The sequence below is a fragment of the Pteropus alecto genome, unplaced genomic scaffold, assembly GCF_000325575.1.
Source record: "Pteropus alecto unplaced genomic scaffold, ASM32557v1 scaffold157, whole genome shotgun sequence".
Taxonomy (NCBI): domain Eukaryota; kingdom Metazoa; phylum Chordata; class Mammalia; order Chiroptera; family Pteropodidae; genus Pteropus; species Pteropus alecto.
Window position 1 is genome coordinate 978,651 of NW_006440626.1, and position 12,380 is coordinate 991,030.

Below are 12,380 nucleotides of genomic sequence, written 5' to 3' on the forward strand. Positions count from 1 at the left end.
GTTCCTCCCTTCTATGATTTGGTATGTCACCTTCCTAGTCACTTTTTGAAAATTCATTTTCTATGTATATTGTTCTAAAAGTATAATATCGTTCAATTCATAATCTATAGATAGGATTGGGGAGTTTTCTAATTTCATACAAGTGAGAGCACACTGTATTTTTCATTCTGCAACTTTTTTCGCCCTCAACGTAATATTTGGAGATCTATCCATATTGAAACAAACAGATCCGGCTTACTCATTTTGATGTAGGAAACTATACAATCATATGCCTCTGACTCCAATTCACCTGCGTGTCCTCCCGTGAATGGACATGTAGGCCACCTCTGATTATTTACCCTGCCCATGACGCAGTCATACTCTTGCACCTGCCTTTCTGGCTGTCTACCTAGGCATGCCATCGCTGGATGGGCTTTAACTGCACCAGCTTGCTAAACTGCTCTTCCAAGTGCTTGTAGCAACTTACATCTTACCAACAGTATACGAGAGTCCATCCCTCGGAGTATTAACAGCGGTTATCCATGGGTGGTAAAATTCCAAGTGATTTTCGCTGTTTTTTTACACTTTCTGTCATTGAATTCCGCTCTACACCCCGCCCCCCCACAAGCAGTTATTGTTCTTATAACGAAATAGTAAAGATTTCTGCTCTCAAACCAACAGAACTTGCCCTTCCTCTTCCATCCGCGCCCCGTCTCGGGGACGATCGCCCCCCTCAGATGCCGGTGACCATCTCCTGTGTCTCCTGACTCCGTCTCTGCACCTGCCTGCACGCTGCGCATACCACGTCAGCTCTAAAAACACTTATTTTGTGCACGTCTTTGCTTGTTTTCCGCCTGTTTTGCAACCCCTTGTGGGCAGGAAGTATACGCTACTCACCTCTATAACCGTGAGACTGACATTGCCTGGCACGAAGCAGGTGCTTTAAAGCCCATGGAACTGCAAAGCGGACACTGTCTTCCCCATTATACAAAAGGAAAAAAGTTAGAAGAAGTCACCCCAGTCTCACACCCAGAGTGGAACAGAAACCCACGCTGAGCCTTCCAACTTTAACGTCCCCTGCCAGGTGAAGTGACTTAACTAGGGTTGCACAGCTGTGAATCTGAGCTGGTACCAGACGTGGGGGCGCCCAGTCCTTGCTCCCCCGGTGACAGCAGCCCAGCTCTCTCCGGGGCAGACCGACCTCTCTCGTTCTGGGCAAAATGTAATAATTCATTGTGGACATCAGCTACAAGTTCTAGGCAGCCTGCCTACTCTCCGGAGTCACTTAAAATCACGGTCATTGCCGCAAAAGTGACTATTTGGACCATTTATTCTGCACGTCCTGTCAACAGGGACACCCTGGAGTCCTCACTTCAGCCTCGCATTTCATCGTTTGAAGCTGGAATGCGCCGCGTGTGCTTCCCAGACATTATCGCTGTAATCACTTTCTGTTGCTGTGGAAATGATCGGGAAATTGTGCTTTGATACATGGGAAGCGTGATGAGGCCACGCCACGCCGAAGCTGGGATTCCACAGGAGCCGTTCCAGAAAGGGACACTGCTCTCAAAGCAGCCACGGAAGAACGTCTCGGGGCCACCTCTTGGTGTCAGGAAATCCGAGACGTACATTTCACCATCGCGAACTCACACCGCAGACCTTTCTGCACGATGCGTGAGACTCGATGCGATGCCGTCCATTCCGGGGTTCTCAGTGGCGTGCGCTTCAGCGAGCCATCGGTTTTAGTTCAGATTTTTTTTTTTTCCTGTGATGAAACGGTAAGGCCGTTTTAGCGCTGTCCTGAATTGTGTGAGTACAGGACACAGTCCTAGGGGTGCGGGTGCAGATGTGAGGAAGCTTTTCCAGAGGCTGCAGCCAGGGGACAGGCCTGGGCTTTGCCTCAGGCTCCAGACTGAGCCCCTTTTGGGGAGCCCTGATGGCTCCCAGGATGCCCAGGGCTCGGGGCGGAGCCCAGAGCAGTGAGGGCGCCGGCTGCAGCCGTCTGGCTCGGTGAGGCTGGCAGGGGGCGAGCCGGGGCTGGAGCCTCTCAAGTCTGTGAGCTCCAGGGCACTTGCAAACCACTGCCCTCTGCTGAGGGCAACTGCAGCTGCTGAGCAGCGCCCAGTGGGCGGCCATCTGGGGGGACCAAACCTGCTTTAAATCGAAAGATCTAGATGGTTCCGGTCCAACCAGGAAACGCCAAAATGCCCAACGCGGCACCCACGCTGGGTGCTGGACTGTGCTCAGGCCCAGGGACGTTCCCCTCTCTCGGACGTGTGGTGCTGGGACGTGCAGTGCAGCCGATTCAGCCGAGGCCTCGTGGTTTCTGAGTGGCGTCCTCAGAGCTGGCGGAGCATGCGCGGTGAATGCCCCACTGCACAGATGTGGGGGGAGGGGCCGAGGCCCAGATCCCTCCCTTTGGCTCCCACAGCTCCGTGAAGATGGGAGAACATAGGCCGCACAGGCTGCACCCCGGCTCTGCCCCTTACTGCCTGTGTGAGCTTGAGTAAGGCCCTGGGGACCTCTCCGGTCCCCAGGTCGGCATTTGTAGGCCCACCTGCCTGGGGTGGGAGAGAAACTTCCTTAGGAGGTTTAGTACTCTCGCCTCTCTTCCCACCCTCGACCCCTTCCCTTAGGAAGAGCAGGAGCTGACCTCTGACCTGTCCGTGGGACACGTGATCCAGCGTGCACCTTCCCAGGTGGTGACCGGGTGGTGACTTGTGAGCAAACGCCCTTGGCCACAGATCTAAGGCAGGTCTCCAGCCAGCTCTGCCTGTGGGATGCCTGAGTCTGCCTCACCCTTAGTGTTCTGAGCTCAGGCAGGGAAGAGGGGTGTCACTTATGCCCCCTCAATCCCCAACCAAGCCCCAACCAAGAATACCTCCCCAGCTGGGCTGCTGCGAAGCTTCAGAGGCAGTGGGGAAGGTCTTTCTGCACCCAGCACACTGCAGGGACCTGGCAGAGGGTGGCAGCAGTCTCTGGGCCGGCCTGTGGCCCTCCACCACCCATGTCATCATCCTCTGACCCCTGCAGGAGAGACCCGCCTGGGCCCCAACCCACCCACCCTGAGGACGCCGAGCTGCCCTCACGCAGGAAGAAGGATTCCTTGGGCAGGTCTCCTGTCCCAGCTCCATCTCCTCTGCTCCGAAACTTTAATCGGATCGGTGTCATTACTCGTCCTGCGGCCCTCGGGAGGGCCGATGGCTCTACCAGCCTAATCTTCCATCTTACCTGCAGCCACCCCCTTTGCCAAATAACTTCGCAGAGCCCGCCCATGGTGACCCTGGCCTTGGCCACGAGACTGGCTTTGGCCACCAGGGCGGGAGCATATAAGACAGCAACCAAAGCTAAGAAGCCACCTGCACTGGTGCCTGCTCCCGGCCCGCATCGCGGGGCCACGCCCGTCCGGCCCCTCAGAGCGAAATGCGACACTCGCGGGCGAGCTGTCTCCCCAGCAGCCCCGACGAGACCAGAACCGCCCAGCCGACCCACTGGCTGGCGAGCTAGAACAAACAGCTGCATCACGGCAGCAAGAGATGCCGAACACGAGGGCCCAGCCCATAAATTCCCATTGTCAGTTAAGCCTCATCGGGTTCAAACAGATTCAAACACATCCATCGTCTTATCCCAGCCCACAGCTCAGGAACAACGGGCAAGGGCCAAAGACCCAGGACCACAGAACTGTCACCGGCAGGGTCCCTGGAAGTTCATTTAATGGCCAGCTTACGCGCACACAGACGGAGACCTCAGCGTGACATTTCCAGCTCTCGCGGAGTCTCCCGGCCCGGGCTGGGGGACGGAGGCACGGTAGGCACAGCGAGGCCTCCGGCCGAGGGGCCGCTCTGCTCTCCCGGCCCGGCCAAGCCGGCGCCCAGCTCCCCACGGGCGTCCTGGGTGCTGAAGACCTTCCCGTGGTGCTCGATCAGCAGCTCGGTGAACAGGTGCAGCGGCACGAGGGAGCTCAGGGAAGCCGCCCCCTGGGACGGCCAGATTAAGTTCGGCCCAAAGACGCAGGCCAGGCTGGAGCTGTTCATTCTGTTAAAAATGCTCTCCCGGGACACCTGGGGGACACACGCGAGACAAGGGGAGTGACCTGCGGGTCCACGCTGGGCTGGGAGCCACCTGTGCTGCCGCCTCCCTGCACTGGGCCTCAGTTTCCCGGCTCTGCCCTTCTCCTTCTGGGAACCCTCAGCACCCCCCAGAGTCCGCTTCCGCTCCGGAGGACCCAGGCCCCGTGGGGCAGGGGTGGGCTCTAGCACAGCAGACATGAGCTTGGCCTCTGGCGTCACCCAGCCAGATGACTCAGGGACACGGCCCCTCTCTCCAGGACTCGCCTAGCTCAGAAGACAACGTGGGAGCAGAGGCCCCAATCAAGAAGGTCACGGGCAATAACAAAGGACAGCCAGGGGCGGGAGTGGCAGGGGTGGGCACGGTCGCCCCTGCCCGGCGGCACCGAGGGCTTCTCAGTGGAGTCGCTGTCCGTCAGGCCTTGGACAAGGTCCTTGGGGACCAGAGAGTGGCGTTCCCAGGCTGAGGGAGGGTGGGACCCCAGACCCTGGCCTGCGTGGGCATGGACATGGGCGAGCCCCCCCCGGGCGCCCTGCTTTATCCACTCACCTCGTGCAGGAAGCCCACGAGGTAGCCAAGGACGGCACGATGGTGTTCCGGAAGGCCCTGCAGGATCTGGCGGCAGTAGGCCACCCGCAGGCTGCTCTCCACACCTGCGATGGCACGAGGGTCCCTCCTGAGCCCTTCCCAAGCAGCGGGCAAGGGCGTAGGGAGGACAGATGGTCCCGCTGTGGGACCCAGAGCTCCCACTTACTCCTGGCCGTGGGGTGTTCTCAGCAACACCCCCTTCTGTGAGTGAGGCTCCCTTCTCCACGCCCTGTAGCCCCTCCCTCGGCAAACGACAGCCAGGGGGCCAAATGGCCTGTTTCTGTCAATAAAGCTTTATTGGCGCAGAGTCACGCCCATCCACTCACATTTTACCCGTGGCTGCTTTTGCATTAACGGCAGAGTTGAGTCTGGCCCACGAAGCCTAAAACATTTACCATCGAGCCCTTTACAGAAGAAGCGTAGAGACTAACTTAACGCTTCTCAGCGTTTGATTCTCAGCAGCTCAGGTCCCCATGCCCACTGAGGGCCCGAATGTAGCTGTGCCAGGCTCTGAGATCCCCTGTTCCCTCATAACTACACCCCCGCCGAGCTCTGTAGATCCCAAGTCTAAACGCAACGATCAACAAGCATCCCCCAAGTGTCCCCCGCAGAGGCACATGCACACGTGCACGCGTGCACACACACTCACACCACAGTCCTCCGGCGTGCTAACCCGTCCCCCGCCCCAAGCCTGGCACAGGGTGTGAACACGCTGTGCTCTGTAAACACAGCCACTGCTGAAAGACACAAAATGCCCTACTGTGAATGTTCTTGCTGGCTTTTTAATAAAAACCGTTCACTAACTCAAGCTGTTGGGTAATTTGAACGGACAAGAAGTTCCCGTGAAACGAATATTTGAATATTTCCAAGGAACCAACGAGCTCGGGGTCCGCCTTGTCCTAGATCTCGGCTTTCTCGCCTCACCCCATCTTTCTAAGAATTATGGTCCCAGAGCTGATCCTGGTGCAGGGTCCACCCCCATACCCACCAGGGTCCCTTTAAGAAAAAGCACTCGTTGGTGACTTGGAGGGACCAGCTCACTGTCAGTCACAAAGCCACCGCGTACAGAGCACTGACTCTGCCAGGAGCCACGCCCCACACGCCCTTGGCCACCTTGCCACCCGGCCCGCACCTCGGTGGCTGACAACCCAACCCTGCCATGGACACTGGTGGCCTGGCTGAGGCCGGCAGGGGTCCAGGAGGGGGCAGCCCCTCTCCTGGCCTGCAGTGCCATATAGCAGCAGGAGGCCAGCAGCCCCGCCCCGCCAGCCTGGCCCTTGGCTGGTACTTACTGGTGATCCCGAGGACTTGCTCATAGGCCTTGAAGGTCAGCAGCGGCTGGGGCAGCTCCCGCAGGAAGGTCTTCAGGATCGTGGCAGGGACCTGGATGTCCCCATAGTCGTCAAAGTTGACGGGCTTCCCTGGACACAAAGCACCGGATGCCTGAGAGGCGACCCTGGGCTGGGATTCCTGCTTCCACACGGGCCCTGGTGCCTGATGGCCTTAAACCGCCCAAGGGGAAGAGCCTCGGGCTGCGGCCACACGTCTGGGGGTGACTGCCTCTCCCGGAAACAGGGGTGCTGTCGCCCACCCTCCGCTCTCCAGGGCGCCTGGCGAGGCTGGTGAGTGCTACTGAGCTCCCGCCTAGGATCCAGTGCTCTGAGGTCAGCGCCCCAGCTGTCACCGTCCCCAGTGCCCAGCACATGGGGCTGAGAAGGGCCAGCCCACAGCGTCCAGTGCCGCCCGTCACTTGATGAGTGAACCATGACCGTGGGAAGGACAAGAGCGTGTGCAGTAGAGGGGACGCCTTGTAGTGAGCTGACTGCTTTGCCAGCGTCACTGTGGCAGGCTCAGCTCTGACACCGGGTCCCCCTGCCTGCGGGTTGAACACGGGCAGCTGAGGCAGCCGAACACGGGCGCCGAGCCGGCCAGGGGAGCTGCCTGATGGAGACCCCACGAAACAACTGCCTACGCTTCCAACCACCTGTCTGCCAGACTCGAGTGTGTCTAAGAAACCCTGAGGGCAGGATGGCATCGAGCAGCCACCAGCCCCGGGAGGCTGGGGGTCTGGGCACAGGACCACCTGGGGAGGAGGGGGACGGGAGAGTTCTGCTGCCTCGGGTGTCCGGGCTCCGAGGCCCTGGAGGGCTGTGTGGCTGGCCGGGAGGGAGGCTCAGGTGAGGGGCCGGCGGGAGCCGACTCACCCTGGTTGTACAGCCGCTGGATCTCGCTGACGGTCTGGACACTGGCTGATCTTCGGAAGAGGCCCTCCGAGCGGAGCCCTGCAGGGAAGGAGCCCCGAGTGTCCCACAGTGTCCCACAGCACCTCGGGATTCTCAGGCATTCTATGACCCCCCCCACCCGTGCATCGCCCGTCTGTGGCTGGCAGAGAACTCCCTCCGATCCGGCTCATTTGTCCCCTCACTATCCACTGCCACCACCTTTACTCATTCCTCTCAATTTAAACTTTCCCACATTCCTCAGTCCCCCCGATGGCTCACCTGTGTGGCCCCCAGGGGGGGAGACTGGGAAGAGACTGACACTAAGTCAGACGCACTGGGATCCAGGCCAACTCTGCCCTGCCCAGCTGTGTGACCTTGGAGGACATACTTAGCCTCTCTGAGCTCGGCTGCCCTGTCTGCGGAGTAAGGCCTGGAGCCCCGGCCTCCGATGGCTGCAGTGAGGGTGGATGGGATAATGCATAGCACGTGCCAGGCACGTAGGACGCCTCCAAGCGGGCTGCTTCCCTTTCCTTCCACGAATGTCTAGAGCTGACCTGTCCGATATGGCACCCTCAGGGTGATTTACAGTTAATTAAAATAAAATTAAAAATCTAGTCACCCAACGCACAAGCCACGTGTTAAGTGCTCTGTTGAGCTATTGCCACAGAGGGCTAGAGGCTTCCATTTTGGATGGCGCGGATATAGAACACCTCCAAGTCCCGTGGGCGCCCATGCCCTCCCTCCCCCTCTCCCAATCTCTCCCCATTCTGAAGCTGAATGAATTCGACACACAAATCTAACTCTGATCAGCTCCCGTGGGGAGCCCTTTCCTGTCCTCATCGACCACAGGACGGCTGCCCTGGGCCCTCACCACGGACCCACGCTGTCCGGCCACCACGGCGTCACTCTCCTGCCCCGCTGCCACCGTCGGCCTCCAGCCATGCTCCTTCTTCCCTCAGCCTTTCCACGCGCTCTCGCCCTCCGCCTGGGGGACCGGTCCCTCTCTGCTTCTGCTGAGTGACTGTAGCAGGCAGAATTCTGAGATGGCCCCCAGATTCCTGGACCCTGGGGTACACACACCTTCTCCTAAGTAGCCAGTCAAACACTCATCTAGGTGCCGCAGTGAAGGAACTTTGCAGGTGGAAGTCAGGTCCAAGGCAGCTGACCTTAAAATAGGGAGATGATCTTGGGTGGGCCTCGCCTAATCAGGTGAGCTTTTAAAAACGGACCAGATTCCTCCCCGCAGGAGGAAGCTGGAGCATGGAAGCAGGAGTTCAACACCTGGAAAGGTCTCTATTGATAGAGGGGGTCATGTGGGACAGAGAGGCCTGTGGCTAACAGCCAACCAGGAAACAGGCAGCTCAGGACTACAAGGGTGAAGAACTGGATTCGGTTCCCCTGACCCCTAGGACCAGCTCGTCCCTGCCGGGCGAGTCCGTGGTTGTCCCACTGCATCTAGACTAAGGAAAACGTACCGGCGACCCGCCGGGAGCCCGGGAGGTCAGGCCATGTGCTGCGGCCAGTGTGGCAAGCCCAGTGCCCGGACCAGGGGGTGTCCAGCGAGCATGTGTTTAATGCACATATTCATTCGACAAAGATATACTGAGCTCCCACTTGGGCTGTTTTTCCTTTTTCTTTCTTTTAAGTATGAATAAAGGAATTGATACATTATAACGAGAGACTCCCTTCCGCATGTTCTGACTTAGGTCTTAGGCGCTATCTTTTGTCCCTTCCTGAAACATGTAACAGAAAGGCAAGTGTGACAAATGACATCTGGTCCAAGTAGAGACAACTCCAAATGACAATCAGATCCTCCGGCTACACAGACACTGTCTCACTGAGCTTATAAGATTAGAACATGCAGTTCCTGGGGCACAGTGGGTGACAGACACCAGGGCCCCCAGCAGTGATGTATACACCCCCCGATTCCTACTTCCTGTCTGATGAATATACCCCGTGGCTCTGTAGCACCTGCCCCTGGCTCCGGCAGGTGGCCACCCCTCCTTGGCAGTTGCCCTTCTTCTCATCAGAACAGGGGTCCCCAACCCCCAAACCGCAGACCAGTACTGGTCCATGGCCTGTTAGGAACCAGGCCGCACAGCAGGAGGTGAGCGGAGGGGGAGAGAGCGAAGCTTCATCCGTATTCGCAGCCGCTCCCCAGCGCCAGCATCACCGCCTCAGCTCCGCCTCAGATCCTCAGGTGTTAGATTCTCATCGGAGCACCGGGCCCTGGTGCCACGCAGGTCGGGGACCGCTGCGTTAGGGTGAAAGCAGCCTCCACACACCCTCCCCGTGGGGCTGAGCTCTAGCCTTGGGGGTCCGGGAACAGCCACATGGCTGAGCCCCTCAAAGCCACCCACCCCGCAGGCGGTGGCATCTGCAGACCAAGCTCATCTATCGTGTCTAGGCTTCCCTTCTGTGGAGGGCTTTGTGTGTGTCGTCTCACTGAGGCCCCACAGCAACCCCGTGAGTCAGGCACCGTTATTAACCCGGTTAATCACAGGTGAGGAAACAGGCCCAGAGAAGGGGAGAGACTGGCTGAAGGTCACACAGCCAGCACACAGTGGCGCCAGGATCCAAACCCAGACAGTCAGGGGCCACGGCCCGCAGCTGGAGCCGCTGTGCCTAAGCCCAGCCCATCCTGGTCACCCGCTCTGCACAGGTTCCCGCTCCTCCAGGTCCCCGGCCTGGGGGTGCTCAGCACCCACAACAGACCTCCCAGGGAGGGGCACCTCGCAGCTCTCAGGTCCCCCGGCTGGAGCCGCCCTCACTTACCTTTCTCTCTCAGGTATGTCACTGTGAACCTCAGCACAGGGGGGATGAGTTCACCTCGATTTTTGTCTTTGAGGCTGAGGGGAGGGAAGAGAAAGCAAACGTTCTCACCTGGGCGTGATGGGTGACCGCGACGACCTCAGAACTCCGGCCCTCTCCCCACTTCCGTGAGAACACAGGGCTGAGGAGCCCTGCAGGGGGAGAGGGCTACAGCCTCGGACCTCAGGAAGCAGGTGGTCTGGCGGCCCAAAGAGAGTCAGAAATAACAGAAACGATAAAGCAGCCCCCGAGGGCTCCGGCAGAGACGCACACGGTGCAGGGGAGAGCTGGGGCTGGGGGAGGCTTCGCGTAGGGCAACTGAGCTGGGCTTGGAGGGGTGAGTAGGAGCCTCAGAGGACAAGAGAGAAGGGCATTCCAGACAGAGGGAAACACACACAGGGGAAGGCCCAGGGCGTGAGAGGGTTTGGTCATGAAGGCAGAACCAGTGGACCAGGCCTGGATGCTGATCACTCTAGAAACGTGCTTGATGAGGACCCAGTACGTTGCCTCAGATGGGCTGTTAACACTCAGCCTCCTACTGTGATAGATTCGCAGAAGGAAACTTTGAATACGTACAAATATAAAAGAGAGGCCCACTCAGACACACACACACACACACACACACACACACACACACACACACACTCACACGCACGCACACACACTCCCCACCCCAGCTGGCAGAATCGGGATCTGAAGCCAGAGCCACCTACTGTGCCACCTGGGCTTCCGCCTCACGTTTTTCTCTTCCTTCATCTGCTGAATTTTTTCTTTTCTTTTTTTTTTTTTTTGCCCTTGAAGTAGCATCTTTGAGACTGTGCTGTATCGAGGGAAAAGGACTCGTAAGTCAGACATACCTGGCTGGAGTCCCACTTTGCCACGTTTTTGCAGAGAAGAACGTGTATTTTGCTATTCTTGGGCCGGGTGTTCTGTGAACATCAGTTAGGTTAACTTGGTGGACTGTGTCGTTTGTGAGCTCTGGGCTGCTTATCTTCTGTCTGTTCCATCAGTTATTATCAGCAGGGGACTGAAGTCTCCTATTAGAATTGTGCGTCTGTTTCTTCCTTCAGTCCTACCAGGTTTTGGTGCATGTATTTTAAAGCCGTTACCAGTGCATGAATTCGTAGGATTACTATGTCTTCTTTACTGCGATAAAATGTCTCTCCCTATCCCTGGTCTTACTGCTGCTTCTGAAGATGCTTTCGAAGCCACTGCCACTTCCGCTTTGTCGGCGGCCGCATCGTACATCTTTTGCATCCTTTTATTTTTACTCTGTAGCCTCGTGTATATTTTTATATTTTAAACGTCAGCGAGATCTCTCTTTTTTTAATCGAATCCGACCATCTCTGTCTTTTAATTGAAATGTTTATGCCGTTTATATTTAATGAAATGATCCCTATGGTTGGGTTTAAACCTACCATCTTGCTAAGTGCTCTTTTTTTCTCTCTTCTCTTTTCTTGACTTTGTTTTGTGGATTAACCGAGTATATTTTAGGATTCCATTTTATCCCCATTAATAGATGAGGCATATCTCTTTATTTGCCTATTTTTTACAATGCATATATTTAACACAGTACGGTCTACTTCCAAATAATATCGTATTACTTTACTTATCGTGGCAGCACCTTATGAGACAACTTCCACCCTCCAGCCACAGATTGCATTACCCATTGCACAGTCCTCCGACGTGTTATAAACTGACACTATTTTGTTATTGTTTTTGTTTAAACAGCCACTTTACTATCAAAAGCAGTCTCAAAGTCAGAAAAATAATTCGTTTTCTATTGATTCATATAGTGACCACGTCCGGCATTCTTCGTTCCTTTGCGAGGATCCAGATTTCCACGTGGCATCATTTTTCTTCTGTCTGATGAATTTCTCTTGACATTGCTCATAGCGTAGGTCTGCTGGAAATAAATCCTCTCAGCCTTCGTTTATCTGAAAAAGTGTTGACTCTGCATTCATTTTTGAAAGATTTTTGTCAGGTATACGGTCTTAGGTTGACAATTTTTTTTCCTTGATAAGCAAGATGTGAACTTAAACGACTCGAGATAGTGCTCGGTCGTCGACTGGTTTGCATCTTTCCAGCGAGACACCTGATGCCCCTTTTCTCTTTGCCCCGCTGCACGTTGTGTCCCTTTTTTCTGTTTAACTTTTCTCTTTGTCACCGGTTTTGAGCCATTTGATCATGATGTTCCTTGGTGTAGTTTTCGTCACATTTCTCATGCTTGTGGTTCATTGAGTTCCTTGGATTTGTGGGTTTCCAGTTATTACCAAAACTGGAAACATTTTTGCCATCAATTCTCTAAATATTTGTTTGCATTCTCCTTTCTGGGACTCCAATTATACTTATACTAGACTATAATATGAAGATTATGTCATAGATTAGTCTTTTTTTCCCCTTATGCTTCATTTGGGATCATTTCCCGGCTGCGTCTTTAAGTCCTTTACTTCTGCAATGCCTAATCTGCTAATCCCGCCCACTGTGTTTTTCATATTAGTAATTACATCTTTCACCTCTAGAAGTTCCACTTAGTTTCTTTTCGAAGTCACTTTTCATCATGTTTGTGTTTACTACCACCTTCTTGAACATATGGGTCACATTTGTAATAACAATTTCAATGTTTTGTCTGCAAATTCCATCATCACTGTCATTTCTCGATGTGATGGTTCATTTTACGTGTCAACTGGACTGGCTCACGGGGCCCCAGCTATG

General features: G+C 55.7%; 1 protein-coding gene across 3 annotated transcripts in view; it reads right to left on the reverse strand.

Moving 5' to 3' along the window:
• Positions 1-3,098: 3,098 nt before the first annotated feature.
• ARHGAP8 (Rho GTPase activating protein 8) overlaps positions 3,099-12,380 on the reverse strand; it is a 48,505-nt gene continuing 39,223 nt past the window's right edge. For all 3 annotated transcript variants that reach the window (XM_025050609.1, XM_015593525.2, XM_025050608.1), the window contains exons 9-13: positions 9,630-9,703; positions 6,837-6,914; positions 5,925-6,053; positions 4,594-4,697; positions 3,099-4,037 (exon numbers count right to left, since the gene is read on the reverse strand). In XM_025050609.1, the coding sequence (XP_024906377.1) occupies positions 3,723-4,037; positions 4,594-4,697; positions 5,925-6,053; positions 6,837-6,914; positions 9,630-9,703 (700 nt within the window). In that variant the 3' untranslated portion in view covers positions 3,099-3,722. The remainder of the gene's footprint in view (positions 4,038-4,593; positions 4,698-5,924; positions 6,054-6,836; positions 6,915-9,629; positions 9,704-12,380) is intronic.